This window comes from Nerophis ophidion, linkage group LG19, assembly GCF_033978795.1.
Source record: "Nerophis ophidion isolate RoL-2023_Sa linkage group LG19, RoL_Noph_v1.0, whole genome shotgun sequence".
Lineage (NCBI taxonomy): Eukaryota > Metazoa > Chordata > Actinopteri > Syngnathiformes > Syngnathidae > Nerophis > Nerophis ophidion.
The window spans coordinates 5,111,243-5,133,574 of record NC_084629.1 but is presented as its reverse complement, the minus strand read 5'-3'; the positions used below and the strand labels follow the sequence as shown (position 1 = coordinate 5,133,574).

The window sequence follows — 22,332 nt, the reverse complement described above, 5'->3', positions numbered from 1 at the left end:
AAGTATTTGTTCTCCGCCACTGTGCGCGCCATTTGTTTGCCTTTTTGTGTAGTTTTGTTAGAATATTAATAAATATGTACTCACGTTCACGCCTGGCTCGTCCTAAATATTTTCTGCGTCGAAGAAACAATCCAAGTCCAAGTCCATGTTTGACATCCTGTAACCACTTGGTATCAGATTGATACTCAAATTTGTGGTATCATCCAAAACTAAAGTAAAGAATCATTTTAACAGAAGTGTAAATAGAACATGTTAAAAGAGAAAGTAAGCAGATATTAACAGTAAATGAACAAGTAGATTAATAATTAATTTTCTACCACTTATCCTTAGTAATTTTGACCAAATAATAGAGTGATAAATCTCCATTTTGTTCTTGATCTGAGTAGCAAAAATATAGGAACACAGAAGAGGTTATTAAAACGAATATTTTATCAGCATGTACGCTGTTTCTAAAGCAAACTTAGGAGTTACATTTCTTCAAATAAAAATGCTAATATTTACTGTAAATCAGTTTTTTGTCCGTCTATCTGTGTTGGCCCAGTGATCATTTTTGACCACGCCACGTAAGTTTGTATTTATGCCTCAGTGCAAGTTTTTGGTTTGTTATTCATGCCACAGCGCAAGTGTTTTGGTTTCACGTTTTTAGTTTACAGCCTTTGTTCTAGCCATTTGTTTTTGCAGCCAAGTAATTGTTCTCCGCCATTGTGCGCGCCCTTTGTTTGCCTTTTTGTGTAGTTTTGTTAGAATATTAATAAATATGTACTCACGTTCACGCCTGGCTCTTCCTAAATATTTTCTGCAAAACAATCCAAGTCCAAGTCCATGTATTCGACATCCTGTAACTACTTGGTATCAGATTGATACTCAAATTTGTGGTATCATCCAAAACTAATGTAAAGAATAATTTTAACAGAAGTGTAAACAGAACATGTTAAAAGAGAAAGTAAGCAGATATTAACAGTAAATGAACAAGTAGATTAATAATTAATTTTCTACCACTTATCCTTAGTAATGTTGACCAAATAATAGAGTGATAAATCTCCATTTCGTTCTTGACCTGAGTAGCAAAAATATAGGAACACAGAAGAGGTTATTAAAACGAATATTTTATCAGCATGTACACTGTTTCTAAAGCAAACTTAGGAGTTACATTTCTTCAAATAAAAATGCTAATATTTACTGTAAATTAGTTTTTTGGTCCGTCTATCTGTGTTGGCCCTGTGATCATTTTTGACCACGCCACGTAAGTTTGTATTTATGCCTTAGTGCAAGTTTTTGGTTTGTTATTCATGCCACAGCGCAAGTGTTTTTGTGTCACGTTTTTAGTTTACAGCCTTTGTTCTAGCCATTTGTTTTTGTAGCCAAGTATTTGTTCTCCGCCATTGTGCGCGCCCTTTGTTTGCCTTTTTGCTTAGTTTTGTTAGAATATTAATAAATATGTACTCACGTTCACGCCTGGCTCGTCCTAAATATTTTCTGCGTCGAAGAAACAATCCAAGTCCAAGTCCATGTTTGACATCCTGTAACCACTTGGTATCAGATTGATACCCAAATTTGTGGTATCATCCAAAACTAAAGTAAAGAATCATTTTAACAGAAGTGTAAATAGAACATGTTAAAAGAGAAAGTAAGCAGATATTAACAGTAAATGAACAAGTAGATTAATAATTAATTTTCTACCACTTATCCTTAGTAATGTTGACCAAATAATAGAGTGATAAATCTCCATTTTGTTCTTGATCTGAGTAGCAAAAATATAGGAACACAGAAGAGGTTATTAAAACGAATATTTTATCAGCATGTACGCTGTTTCTAAAGCAAACTTAGGAGTTACATTTCTTCAAATAAAAATGCTAATATTTACTGTAAATCAGTTTTTTGTCTGTCTATCTGTGTTGGCCCAGTGATCATTTTTGACCACGCCACGTAAGTTTGTATTTATGCCTCAGTGCAAGTTTTTGGTTTGTTATTCATGCCACAGCGCAAGTGTTTTGGTTTCACGTTTTTAGTTTACAGCCTTTGTTCTAGCCATTTGTTTTTGCAGCCAAGTAATTGTTCTCCGCCATTGTGCGCGCCCTTTGTTTGCCTTTTTGTGTAGTTTTGTTAGAATATTAATAAATATGTACTCACGTTCACGCCTGGCTCTTCCTAAATATTTTCTGCAAAACAATCCAAGTCCAAGTCCATGTATTCGACATCCTGTAACTACTTGGTATCAGATTGATACTCAAATTTGTGGTATCATCCAAAACTAATGTAAAGAATAATTTTAACAGAAGTGTAAACAGAACATGTTAAAAGAGAAAGTAAGCAGATATTAACAGTAAATGAACAAGTAGATTAATAATTAATTTTCTACCACTTATCCTTAGTAATGTTGACCAAATAATAGAGTGATAAATCTCCATTTTGTTCTTGACCTGAGTAGCAAAAATATAGGAACACAGAAGAGGTTATTAAAACGAATATTTTATCAGCATGTACACTGTTTCTAAAGCAAACTTAGGAGTTACATTTCTTCAAATAAAAATGCTAATAATTACTGTAAATTTGTCTATCTGTGTTGGGCCTATGATGAGGTGGCGCCGAAAGGGATAAGCGGTAGAAAATGGATGGATGGATGACACAATATGTTACTGCATATGTCATCAGGCTAAATTAGGAGCCTTTGTTTATTTACTTACTACTAAAAGACAACTTGTCCTGTATGTTCACTATTTTATTTAAGGACAAACTTGCAATAAGACACATATGTTTAATAGACCCTCAGATTTTTTTGTTAAAAATTTTTGTGGCCCTCTTTATTTAGAAAATTATCGAAAAGTATTGAGATAATTTTGGTTCGCCGATCACTCAAAACGAGTATGATTGTCCTCCTGTTGGTGGGATTGCCTTCAGGGGAACACTTGTGCGTGGAATTCTTTTTAAAGTGGGGAGACTGGTGCACAGACAGCCACCGCACTGTCCTTGGCAAAGACCTGGCCAGGGTCCAATGGCATGGAGACCAAGACAATTGGGGGCCCATCTTTGCTGCAGCCTTCTTCCGCCTTTGTGACCGTTGTGGAGCTTCTATGCAACCATCATCCGTCCATTCCGCCGTTGAGGTCTTTGGTACCAAAGTATTGGTATCGGGACCACACTACTCCCCACCATGATTTATAGCGCTTGTGTTTACTTTCGACTAAGCTCTGTGCCCACAAACTTGCACCCAAAACCTCGCTATTCTTATCTCGTTCACCCTCAGCCACCGTGTCTCCTATTTGGCACGAGTGCACGTTCGATGTGTTTGCGCATGTTTGTTTATGTGTGTATTTCTTTTTCTTTCGATATGACATTCGAAGGTGTGTGTGTGTGTGTGTGTGTGTGTGTGTGTGTGTGTGTGTGTGTGTGTGTGTGTGTGTGTGTGTGTGTTCTGGCAATGCTGACTTAATGGGGACATCGCTCTGTTTACACAGTCATCCTTAGGGGACCTCTGATGGTATGGGGACAAAAAAAAAAAGGGAAACCTTTTTAAATGATATTCAGGTCCATTCTGAAGATGCCTAAGTGAATTTTAAGCTTTGGCCCATAAAACATGTTTTCTGGTTAGTTTGAGTGTGAGACATTTGCACAGCAGCCCCCTCATCGGGCTGCAGCTGGTACAAAATCTGGTTTAGTGTTCCTTAGGATGACATGTTCATACAGCATGATTATAAAACAGTATTACCTTAAAGGATGATTCACATTCAGAATGTTCCATCCTTCTATACAGTGGGGCAAAAAAGTATTTAGTCAGCCACCGATTGCGCAAGTTCTCCCACTTAAAATGATGACAGAGGTCTGTAATTTTCATCATAGGTACACTTCAACTGTGAGAGACTGAATGTGGGAAAAAAAATCCAGGAATTCACATTGTAGGAATTTTAAAACATTTATTTGTAAATTATGGTGGAAAATAAGTATTTGGTCAACCATTCGAACCTCTCACTGATGGAAGGAGGTTTTGGCTCAAAATCTCACGATACATGGCCCCATTCATTCTTTCCTTCACGCGGATCAATCGTCCTGTCCTCTTAGCAGTAAAACAGCCCCAAAGCATGATGTTTCCACCCCCATGCTTCACAGTAGGTATGGTGTTCTTGGGATGCAACTCAGTATTCTTCTTCCTCCAAACACGACGAGTTGAGTTTATACCAAAAAGTCCCAATCCTCTGCTATATTATCCATGTGCTCTCTGGCAAACTTCAGACAGGCCTGGACATGCACTGGCTTAAGCAGGGGGACACGTCTGGCACTGCAGGATTTGATTCCCTGTCGGCGTAGTGTGTTACCGATGGTTACTTTGGTCCCAGCTCTCTGCAGGGCATTCACCAGGTCCCCCCGTGTGATTCTGGGATTTATGCACACCGTTCTCCTGATCATTTCGACCACACGGGATGAGATCTTGCGTGGAGCCCCAGATCGAGGGAGATTATCAGTGGTCTTGTATGTCTTCCATTTCCTGATAATTGCTCCCACAGTTGTTTTTTTCACACCAAGCTGCTTGCCTATTGTAGATTCACTCTTCCCAGTCTGGTGCAGGTCTACAATTATTTTCCTGGTGTCCTTCGACAGCTCTTTGATCTTGGCCATAGTGGAGTTTGGAGTCTGACTGTTTAAGGCTGTGGACAGTTGTCTTTTATACAGATAACAAGTTCAAACAAGTGCCATAAATACAGGTAAAGAGTGGAGGACAGAAGAGCTTCTTAAAGAAGAAGTTACAGGTCTGTGAGAGCCAGAGATCTTCCTTGGTTGAAGTGACCAAATACTTATTTTCCACCACAATTTACAAATAAATTCTTTAGTCAGCCACAATCGGTGGCTGACTAAATACTTTTTTGCCCCACTGTATGTGATAGCTGGAGTTGCAGACGACTTAATTACTGCTAAATAGCATTTTTCAGTAATGCCACAGAAGATGCCAGATTTGCTTTAACATTTAAGTGGTGGAACTTTGTTGTCTGTCTATCTGTGTTGGCCCTGCGATGAGGTAGCAACTTGTCCAGGGTGTACCCTGCCTTCTGCCCGATTGTAGCTGAGATAGGCGCCAGCGCCCCCCGCGACCCCGAAAGGGAATAAGCGGTAGAAAATGGATGGATGGAACTTCCTATAAGAGGACAGCTGTAGTGCTGTAAAGCGGTATAGCTCGATTGGTAGAGCGGCCGTGTCAGCAACTTGAGGGTTGCAGGTTCGATCCCCGCTTCCGCCACCCTAGTCACTGCCGTTGTGTCCTTGGGCAAGACACTTTAACCACCTGCTCCCAGTGCCACCCACACTGGTTTAAGTGTAACTTAGATATTGGGTTTCACTATGTAAAGCGCTTTGAGTCACTAGAGAAAAGCGCTATATACAAACCGTTTCCATATGAGTTGGGAAATTGTGTTAGATGTAAATATAAACGAATACAATGATTTGCAAATCTTTTTCAACCCATATTCAGTTGAATAAGTGGTTCAACAGTCCTCGGTCTTGTTGTCGTATTTTACGCTTCATAATGCGCCACACATTTTCGATGGGAGACATGTCTGGACTGCAGGCGGGCCCGGAAAGTACCCGCACTCTTTTACTACGAAGCCACGCTGTTGTAACACATGGCTTGGCATTGTTTTGCTGAAATAAGCAGGGGCATCCATGATAACGTTGCTTGGATGACAACATATGTTGCTCCAAAACCTGTATGGACCATTCAGCATTAATGGTGCCTTCACAGATGTGTAAGTTACCCATGCCTTGGGCACTCATACACCCCCATACCATCACAGATGCTGGCTTTTGAACTTTGCACCTATAACTATCCGGATGGTTATTTTCCTCTTTGTTCGGGAGGACACCATGTCCACAGTTTCTAAATATAATTTGAAATGTGGACTCGTCAGACCACAGAACACTTTTCCACTTTGATCTCGGGCCCAGCGAAGCCGGCGGCGTTTCTGGGTGTTGTTGATAAATGGCTCTCGCTTTGCATAGTAGAGTTTTAACTTGCACTTACAGATGTAGCGACCAACTGTAGTTACTGACAGTTGTTTTAGGAAGTGTTCCTGAGCCCATGTGGAGATATCCTTTACACACTGATGTCAGTAAGAATGATCAGCACATTACTTTATCAATCCAGAGATTTAAAGACGTGTATAAGCTAACTGGGCGGTGGCCATTTTACCTCATTGTTTTTTATGCCTCCACAACCTGTAGAAAGGGTCTTCACGGTGGATGAGGGGTTAGTGATGCTGCCTCACAATACGAAGGTCCTGAGTAGTCAGGGTTCAATCCCGGGCTCGGGATCTTTCTGTGTGGAGTTTGCATGTTCTCCCCGTGAATGCGTGGGTTCCCTCCGGGTACTCCGGCTTCCTCCCACTTCCAAAGACATGCACCATGCAGGTGGTATAGCTCGGTTGGTAGAGCGGCCGTGTCAGCAACTTGAGGGTTGCAGGTTCGATCCCCGCTTCCGCCACCCTAGTCACTGCCGTTGTGTCCTTGGGCAAGACACTTTACCCACCTGCTCCCAGTGCCACCCACACTGGTTTAAATGTAACTTAGATATTGGGTTTCACTATGTAAAGCGCTATATAAATATAATTCACTTCACTTCACTTCACCTGGGGATAGGTTGATTGGCAACACTAAATTGGCCCTAGTGTGTGAATGTTGTCTGTCTATCTGTGTTGGCCCTGCGATGAGGCGGCGACTTGTCCAGGGTGTACGCCACCTTCCGCCCGATTGTTGCTGAGATAGGCACCGGGGCCCCAACGTCACCCCAAAGGGAATAAGCGGTAGAAAATGGATGGATGGAACCTGTAGAAAGTCCAAAACTTGGTCCTCATTCAAAATAATAACGTGTGTGTGTGTGTGTGTGTGTGTGTGTGAAGCGAGCCAAACTGTGCCAATCGGTAGAATTGATGTTGTGTCCATGGCGTGCTGCCTTCAGGCGCCAACTGATACACTTGGCAAACACAGCAGTTCTTCATTACAGCAAACAAACTGAAGACCGATCCAATGCGCACATGTCGATAAAGACAGTAATGGCACGTATTAATTATGAAGCAACCCTTTATTCGGCGTGCCGGATTTTGCGAAAGAGGCCAGCGCTGACTTTGCTCCTCGCAGGCAGCAGGGGAATGTCGCAGCGCTGCCCCAAAGACGCACACGAGCACACAAACAAACATGCGTGCTTCTTATTTTCTCATTAGTGCAGAGTTGCAATGCCAGCAAGCAAGCCCGGACGATATTTGTTTTTTTTAAAACCTTTCTTTCGTGCGGGCCGTCAAGGCAGGTGATTGATGTCTTCCCATTGTGGCTGTGGAAGGAACTAATTAGGACAGGGTGGAGCTCTGGCTGTGTGAGTTTATTCATTCTATTGAATTACATTCAGTTTTATGGCGGACGTTCATAGATAAGACATGGGCGACAAAAACAGAGTTACAAGAGTTTGTTAATGTACGACCCTCGTTTATGGGCTACAAAATCCAAGATGGCTGACTTCTTGTTTGTTTTCAACTATGGGTTGTTTTGACCTTTACATGCATCATGGTGGCAGGAGATAATTCTTTATTTGTTTTTTTTATTAACAAAGGGGTACTAGACTAGACTTTAGACTAGACTAGACTTCCTTTTTATTGTCATTCAAATTTGAACTTTACAGCACAGATAACGAAATTTTGTTGCATAAACTCATGGTAGTGCAGGATTAAAAAAAGCAATAACGTGCATATATATCTAAATAAATATATATATATATTTATATATACATATTTATATATATATATGTATATATATATATATATATGTATATATATATATATATATATATATATATAAAACACAACATTTCCAAGTTGACTGGCTAGCACCCCTTTCATATATATATATATATATATATATATATATATATATATATATATATATATATATATATATGAAAGGGGTGCTAGCCAGTCAACTTGGAAATGTTGTGTTTTGCCCCCCACACACACACAAAAAAAGAAAATATATAAATAAATAAAAGTTATATATATATATATATATTTTTTTTTTTTCATTTAAAAAAAATATATATACACTATATATATATTTTTTAAACTCTTATTATTTTTTTAATTTATTATTTTTTTGTTGTATTTATTTTTATTTATTTATTTTTCTTTATTTTGAGGGGAGCAATAATATACATATATATATATTCTTTTTTTTTTCAATATATATCTATATATAATTTTTTTTATTTTAATTTAATTTTTTTTAAAGAAAAAATTAAATATACATTTATTTTTCAATAAAATAACATAAATATATATATATATATGTATATACACATATATATATATATATATATGTATATTTACATGCATACTTTTTTTTGTGCAAACGCACTTTCAACATTTAGTACATTTTGTGCATGTTAAGGGCCTCAAAAATAAGATCAAAGGCGCTAATAATCTCTCACAGGGTCGCACTGTCACCATCATAAAACCTTAACTAACTTGACTGACAATCTTTTATTAAAATTTTTTTTTTTTTACAAATATTGTAGCATTTCTAACTGTCATTCAAGTGTGAAAATAATATGAACTCTATTGTTTGTATTAAAAACAAGAAGAAAAACAATTATTAGGGATCATTGTTATTATTTTTAAATGTATTTGTTTCATCTGTATTGTCCCACAATTGTGAAGAAAGCCAATGTCATAAAAATCATTTAAATGAAAAAAATGTTCCTTCTCATACAAGTATTAAAAGAAGTTACCATAAGTAGTAAAATTTGCATTTTCCTTATTTTTAGATGATGAAACCCCAATGGAGGAGGCTACAGCCCCTGCAACCTTAATGCCTGATATAGAGGTGCAAGCAGAAATCGAGGCCGATGGAGCATCTGAAGATACAGCCGAGGTGAGCTGGTTGCTGGCATGAAACACACAAATACTTCAATTCCCAGAATGCACTGCGGGATTTGATGCATTGTCATGGTGCTTGTCCTCTGCCTTCCTGCTGGCGGTGATAGTAGCTTGTAAACAATAACAAACTATTGGTATCGTTTATTTGAATGAAGTGATGTAGTTTATTTACAAATCAATAGTGTATAATGGAGGCGTTTATTGTGTTATCATTATTCTTTCTTTGCGCTTGAAAATGTCAGGTTAGGATAGGATAGGATAGTTTTTTATTGTCATTGCACAAGTACAACGAAATATTGTTTTCAGCACATACCTGTTCAAGATTAGACAAACAGTGTACAGGGTTACAGAACAAGAACGCTGATGGGTCGCCATAAGGCGCCCCGCCCCGTAAAAAACTGGAAAAAGGTAAATGCTGGGGAAGGATGAGAAAAAAACTACACTCCAGACTGGGCTCCTAAGGGGGCCCAGTCTGGAGTGGGAAAAAACCTCCATAGCAAAGCACATACACATATTACAACATACATCTCGAAATATCTAGCAACAGAGGGAAGGGAGTTCGGGGTTATTATGGTAGGCCGCAGCTCTCAGGCGCTGACCATCCATTCATCACCCCTATGGGATTTGCGTTACACCAGCTAATTTTAATAAACCATTGTTAGCATCAATATTAGCAACTGGAATCAAGGGTGAAAAACATATGAGCGCAGGTTTAGAATAAAATGCAAATATTCTTGATAGCTAGATAATAGAATTAGTTTACATATTCAAATATATTATTCTTTTTTTCTGTCGTCAAAAAGGGTAGCTTGCACTGTGAATGTTAGCAGTTTGCCTGCTAGCTCAAAAGTGTCAAATCAAATGCCCTGACACATATCAGCGCATGTTTAGAATAATGTTTAAATATTCTAGATCAGGGGTGCCAATTATGTCGATCGCGAGCTAGCAGTCGACCGCGGGGGGTGTGTCAGTCGATCTCCAGCCAGGCTTTTAAATAAAATAGACCTAAAAATTAGTGATCATCAATCTTCACCAAGACGTCACTTAAATGACATTCACGGTACCGGAGGGTCTTGTGAGATGACGCTGGCTGCTGCAAGATCATTATTATGAAAATATGACAGAGAGGAAGGCGAGAAACACTTTTTATTTCAACAGACTCTCGCGCCGTCCCTTCCGTCAAAACTCTAAAGGCCGAATGCACATTTCCTATCTTCACAATAAAAGCCCTGCTTCATGCTGCCTGCGCTAACTAAATACAGAGTCTCGGAAAACTGGCGTGCACAAGCGATCCCTCAGAAAGCTGGCGTGCACATCACTTGTGCACGCCAGCTTTCCGAGACTCTTATATTGTTAGCGCAGGCAGCATGAAGCAGGGCTTTTATTGTGACGATAGGAAATGTGCAGTCGGCCTTTAGAGTTTTGACGGAAGGGACGGCGTGAAAGTCTGTTGAAATAAAAAGTGTTTCTCGCCTTCCTCTCTATCATTTTTTCATAATAATGATTTGGCAGCAGCCAGCGTCATCTCACAAGACCCTCGGGTGCCGTGAATGTCAATCAAGCAAGCTACAGAATTTGCCGCCAATGTTTTTCTTGTAAAGTGTATGGAAGCTGGATGAATTAGATGCCAAAAACCAACCACTTTCATGTGGTATTGTACAGAAAGGACAACTTTTTTTCTCCTCCATTTGAAAATGTGGGCGTTATCATCATTACTGTCTGATTCCAATCAATGCAAGTCATCAGAATCAGGTAATACACCAACTTATATTCTTGTCTTGGTGAAAGAAAGACATCTATATGTGTTACACATGCTTGTATTATCATTAAACACATTTAACTTGTTTACAAAAATGTCTCTTTCATAAATAAATAAATATAAATGATATATATAAATGAGGTAGATCCCCTCGAGTTGGTCAATTGAAAAGTAGCTCGCCTGCAGAAAAAGTGTGGGCACCCCTGTTCTAGATAGATATAATAAGATATAATAATAATAGAATATGATTACATATTCAAATGTTATTTTTTTAGGTTGAGCATATTCTGAAATCCCAAAAAGAGGACACATATATGCATGCCAAGGCCGGGACTAGGTGAAAATTTGCCGGTGATACTCGAAATTTCTTTATAAATAATATATTTATTTATATAAAGCATTTTTTTTTTTCCTCGGTTGACAGCAGTGTTGGCGCTAGAAATTTTAAAAACGGGGTCCCACGGTACATTTTTGGGGTCCCACTTTTTAGTAAGCGTTTTGAAAAGAAATGATAAACGTATGCATTTTCCTGTTATATCTCACATTATATATATCGTGTTTTGGAAAAAGGTTGTCATAAAAGTTAATTAATTCATTAAAAAAAAAAAGATAAAAATAAAAAACAAATGTGTATGCATATGTAAATGTATTCAGTTATAAACATTCATTCACTTTCTTCTTTCCTTCATGGATCTAAACTTTACCGCTGCTGGTAGTTTTTTCTATGTTTTTATTCAATAAGTTCTTGGTGTATTTATTTCAGTATAAAAGTGTAGAAAGTGTTTTGCTTGGGTCATGAAATAATGATACTGGTGTGCCAGGGCGTACATACATTTTATATTTAACGCTTAAATCTCTGGAGTCTACATCAACTTCAGATCTATTCCTCATTTCAAAAGGTTTTTGTTTTTTTTCCGCCCTTTTTTAGTCAAACAAAACTATGTTTTTAATGGCAAACACACAAAATATGCAAAATCTTCCACCAAAAATATTTTTCAAAGTGGAATATTTGATGTGAAGTAATGGGAACCTTGGATCGGTCAATAATTCATAATAACATTGATTTTGATCCAATATTATGTTTTGAGCAATGACAGTTTGAAAGAAAAAAAAACCAGCTTTGTTTTATTAGTCAACATTGCAACTTTTTCTAAATTACCTTTCACCTTTAATTTTTTTTATTTCACTTTTGTTATGTTTTTGTTTATTTCAATATCAATCAATCAATCAATCAATGTTTACTTATATAGCCCTAAATCACTAGTGTCTCAAAGGGCTGCACAAACCACCACGACATCCTCGGTAGGCCCACATAAGGGCAAGGAAAACTCACACCCAGTGGGACGTCGGTGACAATGATGACTATGAGAACCTTGGAGAGGAGGAAAGCAATGGATGTCGAGCGGGTCCAACATGATACTGTGAAAGTTCAATCCATAATGGATCCAACACAGTCGCGAGAGTCCAGTCCAAAGCGGATCCAACACAGCAGCGAGAGTCCCGTTCACAGCGGAGCCAGCAGGAAACCATCCCAAGCGGAGGCGGATCAGCAGCACAGAGATGTCCCCAGCCGATACACAGACAAGCAGTACATGGCCACCGGATCGGACCGGACCCCCTCCACAAGGGAGAGTGGGACATAGGAGAAAAAGAAAAGAAACGGCAGATCAACTGGTCTAAAAAGGGAGTCTATTTAAAGGCTAGAGTATAGTATTTTTAGAATGTGCCGTGGGCCTATAAAACACTATCTGTGGGCAGCAAATGGCACACTTTTGACAGCCCTGCTATGGATAATAAAAAAATAAATCTGTTAAATCTATGGGTAAAAAGTGAAGTGGATTATATTTATATAGCGCTTTTCTCAAGTGTCTCAAAGCGCTTTACATAGTGAAACCCAATATCTAAGTTACATTTAAACCAGTGTGGGTGGCACTGGGAGCAGGTGGGTAAAGTGTCTTGCCCAAGGACACAACGGCAGTAACTAGGATGGCACAAGCGGGAATCGAACCTGCAACCCTCAAGTTGCTGACACGGCCACTCTACCAACCGAGCTATGCCGCCCCGCTTTTTTTCTTCTTTTTTTGTTTCTTTTCTTTCTCCTCCTGTGTTTGTGCGACTTACTTTACAGTAGATTCATCACGTCTCTTCTCACTCTTTCAACACTGTAAATAATTTTAAAAGCAGAGCCCGGCGACGCATGCGCGTTTATCATAACTCTCTCGCCGTCTCTATCTCCGCCCCTCCCTCACGAATGATGCTGCGTGTGCACACCTTCACAATTTGTTGTTTTTTTTAACCCCTTCTTAACCCTGAACGTACAATGAAAATACACGCAACCCTAACTCAAATGCCGGACATTTGAGTCATTTAAAAACTCCGCCCGGACAGCCCCACAAAAGAGGACATATGGTCAGTCTATTTTATTTTTTTATAATATTGTGAGAGTCCAGTCCATAGTGGATCTAACATAATAGTGTGAGTCCAGTCCATAGTGGATCTAGCATAATAGTGAGAGTCCAGTCCATAGTGGATCTAACATAATAGTGTGAGAGTCCAGTCCATAGTGGATCTAACATAATAGTGAGAGTCCAGTCCATAGTGGATCTAACATAATAGTGTGAGAGTCCAGTCCATAGTGGATCTAACATAATAACATGAGAGTCCAGTCCATAGTGGATCTAACATAATAGTGAGAGTCCAGTCCATAGCAGATCTAACATAATAACATGAGAGTCCAGTCCATAGTGGATCTAACATAATAGTGTGAGTCCAGTCCATAGTGGATCTAGCATAATAGTGAGAGTCCAGTCCATAGTGGATCTAACATAATAGTGTGAGAGTCCAGTCCATAGTGGATCTAACATAATAGTGAGAGTCCAGTCCATAGTGGATCTAACATAATAGTGTGAGAGTCCAGTCCATAGTGGATCTAACATAATAACATGAGAGTCCAGTCCATAGTGGATCTAACATAATAGTGAGAGTCCAGTCCATAGTGGATCTAACATAATAGTGAGAGTCCAGTCCATAGTGGATCTAACATAATAGTGAGAGTCCAGTCCATAGCAGATCTAACATAATAACATGAGAGTCCAGTCCATAGTGGATCTAACATAATAGTGAGAGTCCAGTCCATAGTAGATCTAACATAATAGTGTGTTAGTCCAGGCCATAGTGGATCTAACATAATAGTGTGAGAGTCCAGTCCGTAGTGGATCTAGCATAATAGTGCGAAAGTCCAGTCCATAGTGGATCTAACGTAATAGTGTGAGAGTCCAGTCCATAGCGGATCTAACATAATAGTGTGAGAGTCCAGTCCATAGTCGATCTAACATAATAGTGAGAGTCCAGTCCATAGTGGATCTAACATAATAGTGAGAGAGTCCAGTCCATAGTGGATCTAACATAATGGTGTGAGAGTCCAGTCCATAGTGGATCTAACATAATGGTGTGAGAGTCCAGTCCATAGTGGATCTAACATAATAGTGTGAGAGTCCAGTCCATAGTGGATCTAACATAATAGTGTGAGAGTCCAGTCTATAGTGGATCTAACATAATGGTGTGAGAGTCCAGTCCATAGTGGATCTAACATAATAGTGTGAGAGTCCAGTCCATAGTGGATCTAACATAATAGTGAGAGTCCAGTCCATAGTGGATCTAACATAATAGTAAGAGAGTCCAGTCCATAGTGGATCTAACATAATGGTGTGAGAGTCCAGTCCATAGTGGATCTAACATAATGGTGTGAGAGTCCAGTCCATAGTGGATCTAACATAGTGTGAGAGTCCAGTCCATAGTGGATCTAACATAATAGTGTGAGAGTCCAGTCCATAGTGGATCTAACATAATAGTGTGAGAGTCCAGTCTATAGTGGATCTAACATAATGGTGTGAGAGTCCAGTCCATAGTGGATCTAACATCGTGGATCATAGTCATCATTGTCACCGACGTCCCACTGGGTGTGAGTTTTCCTTGCCCTTATGTGGGCCTACCGAGGATGTCGTAGTGGTTTGTGCAGCCCTTTGAGACACTAGTGATTTAGGGCTATATAAGTAAACATTGATTGATTGATTGATATTTGTCTCTTCTGCCTGGCTATTTAAATCAGCTGCTGTTTGTTTTATGGGTTCACCTTTTGGGGTGGCATATTTAGTGCGTTTTCATGTGCTTTCTACCAAAATAATCTCTAATTCATTTTTATTTTCTTCCATTTTCCATCCCAAAACAAGCAAATGAGTTTGTTTAGGTACAGCCAGCACAAATGTTGCACTGTGTTTTTTAACATTTTGGGTACATTGACGCATGCCACAATATTTAACAAGACTTGAATTATTCCAGGAGGCACTAACAGATGTGCTCGAACCCGAGCCGACTGAAGCTGCGGCCCGTGAAGAAGTGAACCCTGCTGAGGGAGAAGTAGAACCGGAGGCTCCTTCAGAGCCAGAAGACCTAGAGACAGAAATTCTTGCTGAGGCGGATCCAGAACCGGAGGCTGCGGCAGAAGAAGTTGCTACAGAAACTCCCGCAGAAGAAGAAGAAGTTGCTGCAGAAGGAGAAGGAGAACCGGAAGTTCTTCCAGAAGGAGAATCTGAAACAGAAGCTCCTGCTACAGACTTGGAAGATGCTACAACAACTGAAGGTGAGCAGAGATGTTCACTATTAGTGTCGGCGTGTACAAACCCCGTTTCCATACGAGTTGGGAAATTGTGTTAGATGTAAATATAAACGGAATACAATAATTTGCAAATCATTTTCAACCCATATTCAGTTGAATGCACTACAAAGACAAGATATTTGATGTTCAAACTCATAAACTTTATTTTTTTTTTTGCAAATAATAATTAACTTAGAATTTCATGGCTGCAACACGTGCCAAAGTAGTTGGGAAAGGGCATGTTCACCACCGTGTTACATCACCTTTTCTTTAAACAACACTCAATAAACGTTTGGAAACTGAGGAAACTAATTGTTGAAGCTTTGAAAGTGGAATTCTTTCCCATTCTTGTTTTATGTATAGCTTCAGTTGTTCAACAGTCTTGTTGTCGTATTTTACGCTTCATAATGCGCCACACATTTTCGATGGGAGACAGTTCTGGACTGCAGGCGGGCCGGGAAAGTAGCTGCACTCTTTTTTTAAGAAGCCACGTTGTTGTAACACGTGCTGATTGTGGCTTGGCATTGTCTTGCTGAAATAAGCAGGGGCGTCCATGAAAAAAACGGCGCTTAGATGACAACATATGTTGTTCCAAAACCTGTATGTACCTTTCAGCATTAATGGTGCCTTCACAGATGTGTAAGTTACCCATGCCTTGGGCACTAATGCACCCCCATACCATCACAGATGCTGGCTTTTGAACTTAGCGTCGATAACAGTCTGGATGGTTCGCTTCCCCTTTGGTCCGGATGACACAATGTCGAATATTTCCAAAAACAAATTGAAATGCGGACTTGTCAGACCACCGAACACTTTTCCACATTGCATCAGTCCATCTTAGATGATCTCGCGTGTTTCTGGATGTTGTTGATGAATGGCTTTCGCTTTGCATAGTAGAGCTTTAACTTGCACTTACAGATGTAGCGAGGAACTGTAATTAGTGACAGTGGTTTTCTGAAGTGTTCCTGAGCCCATGTGGTGATATCCTTTAAAGATTGATGTCGGTTTTTGATACAGTGCCGTCCGAGGGATCGAAGGTCCCGGTCATTCAATGTTGGTTTCCGGCCATGCCGCTTACGTGGAGTGATTTCTCCAGATTCTCTGAACCTTTTGATGATATTATGGACCGTAGATGTTGAAATCCCTAAATTTCTTGCAATTGCACTTTGAGAAATGTTGTTCTTAAACTGTTTGACTATTTGCTCACGCAGTTGTGGACAAAGGGGTGTACCTCGCCCCATCCTTTCTTCGGTTTTTATACCCAATCATGGCACCCACCTGTTCCCAATTAGCCTGCACACCTGTGGGTTGTTCTGAATAAATGTTTGATGAGCATTCCTCAACTTTATCACCTTTTCCAAATTCATTGTCACGTGTTGCTGGCATCAAATTCTAAAGTTAATGATTATTTGCAAAAAATAATAATAATTATGAGTTTGAACATCAAATATGTTGTCTTTGTAGCATATTCAACTGAATATGGCTTGAAAAGGATTTGCAAATCATTGTATTCTGTTTATATTTACATCTAACACAATTTCCCAACTCATATGGAAACGGGGTTTTTTAAATCCATGCCTTTTCTCTTCTTATCAATGGAGGCTAATTAAACACGGCCCCTCCTCATCTTCTCTCTGTAAGGACCTGCAGCTGATCCAGAAGTGAAAGAGGCGGAAGCTGAGCCGCACATTCCCGACGTGGACGAGCAGCCCTCTGCCAGCACTGAAGTGCCACCTGCACGCAAGGAGGTCAGTGGAAACAACGTGTCAGCAGGAAAACCGACTGTTGCCGTTATTCTGGTTTGGATAATTGCACACATGCCATCGAATGCAAATGACAGAGCTCCACATGGCTTTACATGGATGAGTCCCCGTGCTAAATGACACATTACAACAGGGTGGATCTGAAGTGGACGATACAGCTGTGCAGCACGGAAAGGACGAGCCGGCTGCTGCGGGCGACGAGGGAGAAGCGGCGGTGAACACAGAATTAGACTTCAAGACAGGTAAAAATACATATACACTATTCTTCTGTTTACTCGTATTGTTTGGAATTCAGGATGGATTTGCACAAAAAATGACAACTGTCTTTCAACCTTTTGTTATGCTTTAAGTTGCGAGCCCATCCCGCCGCCAGTGGAAGTAGTTTTTGTCACAGGGTTGTGCCGTTTGAACACTAAAGAATGGATATATTGTTACACGTTGCTGTTCCTGCTTCGTTTACGCATTAAACCAGGGGCCCCCAAACTACGGCTCTCGGGAAGCCCCAAGTAAAAAAATTTAATATACATATATTTATATATGTGGATGTATATATATTAGGGCTGGGCAACGATTAAAAATTTTAATCGAAGTTAATCGCACTATTTCTCTGATTAATCGCGATTAACTGCATTGTATACACAAAGCCCAATAATGAATTCAAAAGTAGTGTGTAGTGCACCTTTATTGGAATATTCTCCCACATGAACAAAAGCGCCAAAACATTTGTTGTGCAAACACAATTTAAATCAGTCCTTGTTAAACAGTAGCAGTTAAATAGCATATTTTATGAAAATCAACTCAAAAAATTTAAATACAAACATTTAAGCTTATTGCCACTGCCAGGGTGTTTAAGTTATCCTGTTTGTTATGGAAAATAAATATAATCTACATACAAATCTCTGAGCCACAATCATAACATCCCAACAGGCAATTTCTGAGGTAACAACAGAAACATTTTTTTTATCAGGGATCTTATGTTTAAAAAACCTATATTATAGGTAGTGGGCTGTTTTAGGGAATTTTTGATCAAATTATCCGTAGTAGCAATATTAATAATGTGTTTATTCTGCGTAGTGCACTTAAAATAATTATGACCATATCTAGGAATTGATATGATGGGAATTTTCCGATTGTTTGCTTGGTGCTTTGATAAACTGAACGCATCATATACATGGTACTATATTGTGATGTTATGAGCCAGGGAATAAAAGAACTACCCTACCCAGCATGCAACAGGAGTGAGGAGCATGCGCAGTAGCCCGGTATGGGTTGTGTGTTGTGATATGCACGCTCTGAAAGCAAACGTTAAGAACTCAGCCAACACTCCTGGTCTGCATTATTCATAAATAGACAGACAACACATATACTCCGCTGCTTCACAGGCCGCTGGATGTAGCTGGCAAAGTATTCCCATGCTAGCTAGCCGGTCTAGCAAGCACGCATCATTCAGTCCAAAACGGCCCGATCTATCCACATTCAGAATTGTCTGGCGGTCGTAAGTGATCCCGGAGTGACCACGCTGTAAGCCAGCCAGGAAATTTGCAGAATTGTCCGGTATTTTTGCCAAATGTTCCATCTTTACCAAGAGCCCCTCGACGCCGGGCGACGCCATCTTGTTAAGAAAAGGCGTTAACAAAATAAAAGCATGTAAACAACATACGCAAATGTGCGATAAAATAATTGTCAGCGTTAATAGATTGATGAGTTAACTCATAATTAACGCATTAATTTGCCCACCCCTAATATACATATATATCTATTCATATATATGTATATAAGGGGTGTAGCGGTACATGTATTTGTATTGAACCGTTTCGGTACGGGGGTTTCGGTTCGGTACGAGGGTGTATCGAACGAGTTTGTAAACTAAAGTCTTAACAAGCTGCTCTGCACCTGCCTCTGAGCAGTGAGTACCCAGCATTGTCCCGCCCACACAACCATCTGATTGGTTACATACAAAGCCAATCAGCAGTGCGTATTCAGAGCGCATGTTGTCAGTGCTCCGGCGTCGAGATGAGCAGATATGTGTTTAGCAGGTGAGAAGCTGAGATCGTACACTCTCCAGATTATAAAAAACACTTCCCAGTCACAACTATTACAAACATCACTATGAGCCCGTTGACCTTCTAGAAACTTAAACTGCAGCTCAGCTCTCTCATAGCTCTGGGTTGAGGTGAACGCTAATTAGCTTTTAGCATTACGTTAGCTCATTTTGCTGCGTGTGTGTGTGTGTGTGTGTGTGCGTGTGTGTGTGTGCGTGTGTGTGTGTGTGTGCATGTGTGTGTGTGTATAATAAAAGTCAACTACAGGCTTCCCAAATGCTGTAATAAATTAAGCATGATGAGTTGACTTGAAACTGTTTAATGTTGCACTTTTTATATGTAGAAGAAAGGTTTTGTCATTTTATTTAATTAAAGCAACAACTTGAGGCAGTTGAATGTGGATTAACGTGGGCAGAATTATTATAGTGTTCCCAATGTTAAAAGGATAAAGACATCGTTTACAAATTTGGTAAATAAATAACCAAAACATTTATATTTTGTTGTTTTCTTACTGTACCAAAAATGAACCAAACCGTGACCTCTAAACCGAGGTACGTACCGAACCGAAATTTTTGTGTACCGTTACACCCCTAATATATACATATATATATATATATATATATTATTTTTTTTTTCTTCACAGGTGTCATTGTTGTGATGCCTTCAGTGACAATGTACAATGTAATTAATCATGAAAATAAAGAAAACACATTGAAATGAGAAGGTGTGGCCACACTTTTGGCCTGTACTATATATATTACAGTGGGGCAAAAAAGTATTTAGTCAGCCAGCGATTGTGCAAGTTCTCCCACTTAAAATGATGACAGAGGTCTGTAATTTTCATCATAGGTACACTTCAACTGTGAGAGACAGAATGTGAAAAAAAAATCCAGGAATTCACATTGTAGGAATTTTAAAGAATGTATTTGTAAGTTATGGTGGAAAATAAGTGTTTAGTCAACCATTCAAAGCTCTCACTGATGGAAGGAGGTTTTGCCTCAAAATCTCACGATACATGGCCCCATTCATTCTTTCCTTAACACGGATCAATCGTCCTGTCCCCTTAGCAGAAAAACAGCCCCAAAGCATGATGTTTCCACCCCCATGCTTCACAGTAGGTGTGGTGTTCTTGGGATGCAACTCAGTATTCTTCTTCCTCCAAACACGACGAGTTGAGTTTATACCAAAAAGTTCTATTTTGGTTTCATCTGACCACATGACATTCTCCCAATCCTCTGCTGTATCATCCATGTATCCATTTTGGTATAAACTCAACTCGTCGTGTTTGGAGGAAGAAGAAAATGTTTTAATTTTCCTGAAAGAAGTCTCCTGAAGGAATCAATAAAGTACTATCTATCTATATATATATATATATATATATATATATATATATATATATATTAGGGGTGTGGGAAAAAAATCGATTTGAATACGAATCGCCATTCTCACATTCAGAATCGAATCTCATTTTTTTAAATAGATTTTTTTATTTTATTTTTTTTTTTATTTATTTATTTATTTTTATCAATCCAATTCCAAAACCAAACCTGACCCAGCAACACTCAGAACTGCAATAAACAGAGCAATTGAGAGGAGACACAAACATGACACAGAAAAAAACAAAAGTAGTGAAACAAAAATGAATATTATCAACTACAGTATCAATATTAGTTATAATTTCAGCATAGCAGGGATTAAAAATCCCTCATTGACATTATCATTAGACATTTATAAAAATTAAAAAAAAGAACAAAAGAACAATAGTGTCACAGTGGCTTACACTTGCATGGCATCTCATAAGCTTGACAACACACTGTGTCCAATGTTTTCACAAAGATAAAATAAGTCATATTTTTGGTTTGTTTAATAGTTAAAACAAATTTACATTATTGCAATCAGTTGATAAAACATTGTCCTTTACAATTATAAAAGCTTTTTACAAAAAATCTACTACTCTGCTAGCATGTCAGCAGACTGGGGTAGATCCTGCTGAAATCTATGTATTGAATGAATACAGAATCGTTTTGAATCGGAAAAATATTGTGTTTGAATCGAGAATTGCGTTGAATCGAAAAAATTGATACATAATCGAATCGCGACCCCAAGAATCGATATATATATATATATATATATATAAATGTGTGTGTGTGTGTGTGTATATATATATATAAACAGCCTTGCCCCCGGCCTAATTATTTTAACCCAATGCGGCCCCCGGGTTCAAAAGGTTTGGGGACCCTTGCTCTAGAGGAAAAAAAGCACCCTATACATATAATTCACTTCATAATCCACCATAATGATCATTCCACAGTGTTAATGGAATGTTCAACTGGGTATTTTTTTCCGTTTTGAAATAAAATGGTCTAGTATAAACATAATATACTGCATTTTTGTGTGTAAGATGTCCTTCTAAGTTCATGCGAGGCTTGAACTTGATGTTGCCAGACTAACTAACTCCCTTTTTGTGTTTCAAGTGGCACCTCCTGCTCCAGAAGTTCACTCAGGTATGTTTTAGTCGTTTTTTAAATACCTTAAAGAAATGCTGAATGTAGTTTCAAACTAACAATAAGCTCTGAGATATTTTGCAAGTAAGACTTTATTGTGAACTTTTCCCAGAATGCCATGTACACTTTAATTTTGGGAACATCTCAATGTTGTGTAATCCTTCATTTTGACAAATGCACGTGTCTCCTATTACATATTGGACAGCGCCTCCCCATTTTCTCAGCATAATATGAAACATGTTTTTTTTGAGCCGAAACACAAATTACCTTGACAGGTTATGAGAAAGGATTGTGGCTCACTTAATTTACCTTCGTGAAATTGGGGTGGTTACGACGTAAGCAAGAAAACTCCCAAACGACCTCAGTGGGTTTTAATCACGGTTAGAATATTTTGTCTACGCATGCTTTTCTCTCAAAGTCTTGTTTTCCGACTTGATTTACTGCCTTTCTTTTATTCAACGCCTTGCTCTCACTTGAGCTGTTCATCTGTTAAATATTAACACGTCAAGCTGTGCACTTTTAACATCCTCCAAGATGGATAGTTTCCATTTCTGTTGCACAGAAATAACAATGAAGTGTCCTCCTATTTTCACGTAGGAATTCATTGAATCGTCATAATCTGTTCCAGGATCAAACTGTCACCCTCACGAACGGTTTAAAAAAACAAAAAAAAACATTGGACATAATGTGGTGAACAGCCAGGTCAA

The 22,332-nt window shown here is 39.0% G+C and overlaps 1 protein-coding gene across 2 annotated transcripts in view; it reads left to right on the top strand.

The window, feature by feature from the left end:
* The window catches only part of si:ch211-39i22.1 (magnetosome-associated protein MamJ), a 90,405-nt gene that overhangs the window by 18,452 nt on the left and 49,621 nt on the right, over nucleotides 1–22,332 (top strand). For both annotated transcript variants that reach the window (XM_061879031.1, XM_061879030.1), the window contains exons 2-6: nucleotides 8,792–8,898; nucleotides 15,001–15,301; nucleotides 16,958–17,064; nucleotides 17,213–17,321; nucleotides 21,596–21,625. In XM_061879031.1, coding sequence (XP_061735015.1) covers nucleotides 8,792–8,898; nucleotides 15,001–15,301; nucleotides 16,958–17,064; nucleotides 17,213–17,321; nucleotides 21,596–21,625 — 654 coding nt within the window. The remainder of the gene's footprint in view (nucleotides 1–8,791; nucleotides 8,899–15,000; nucleotides 15,302–16,957; nucleotides 17,065–17,212; nucleotides 17,322–21,595; nucleotides 21,626–22,332) is intronic.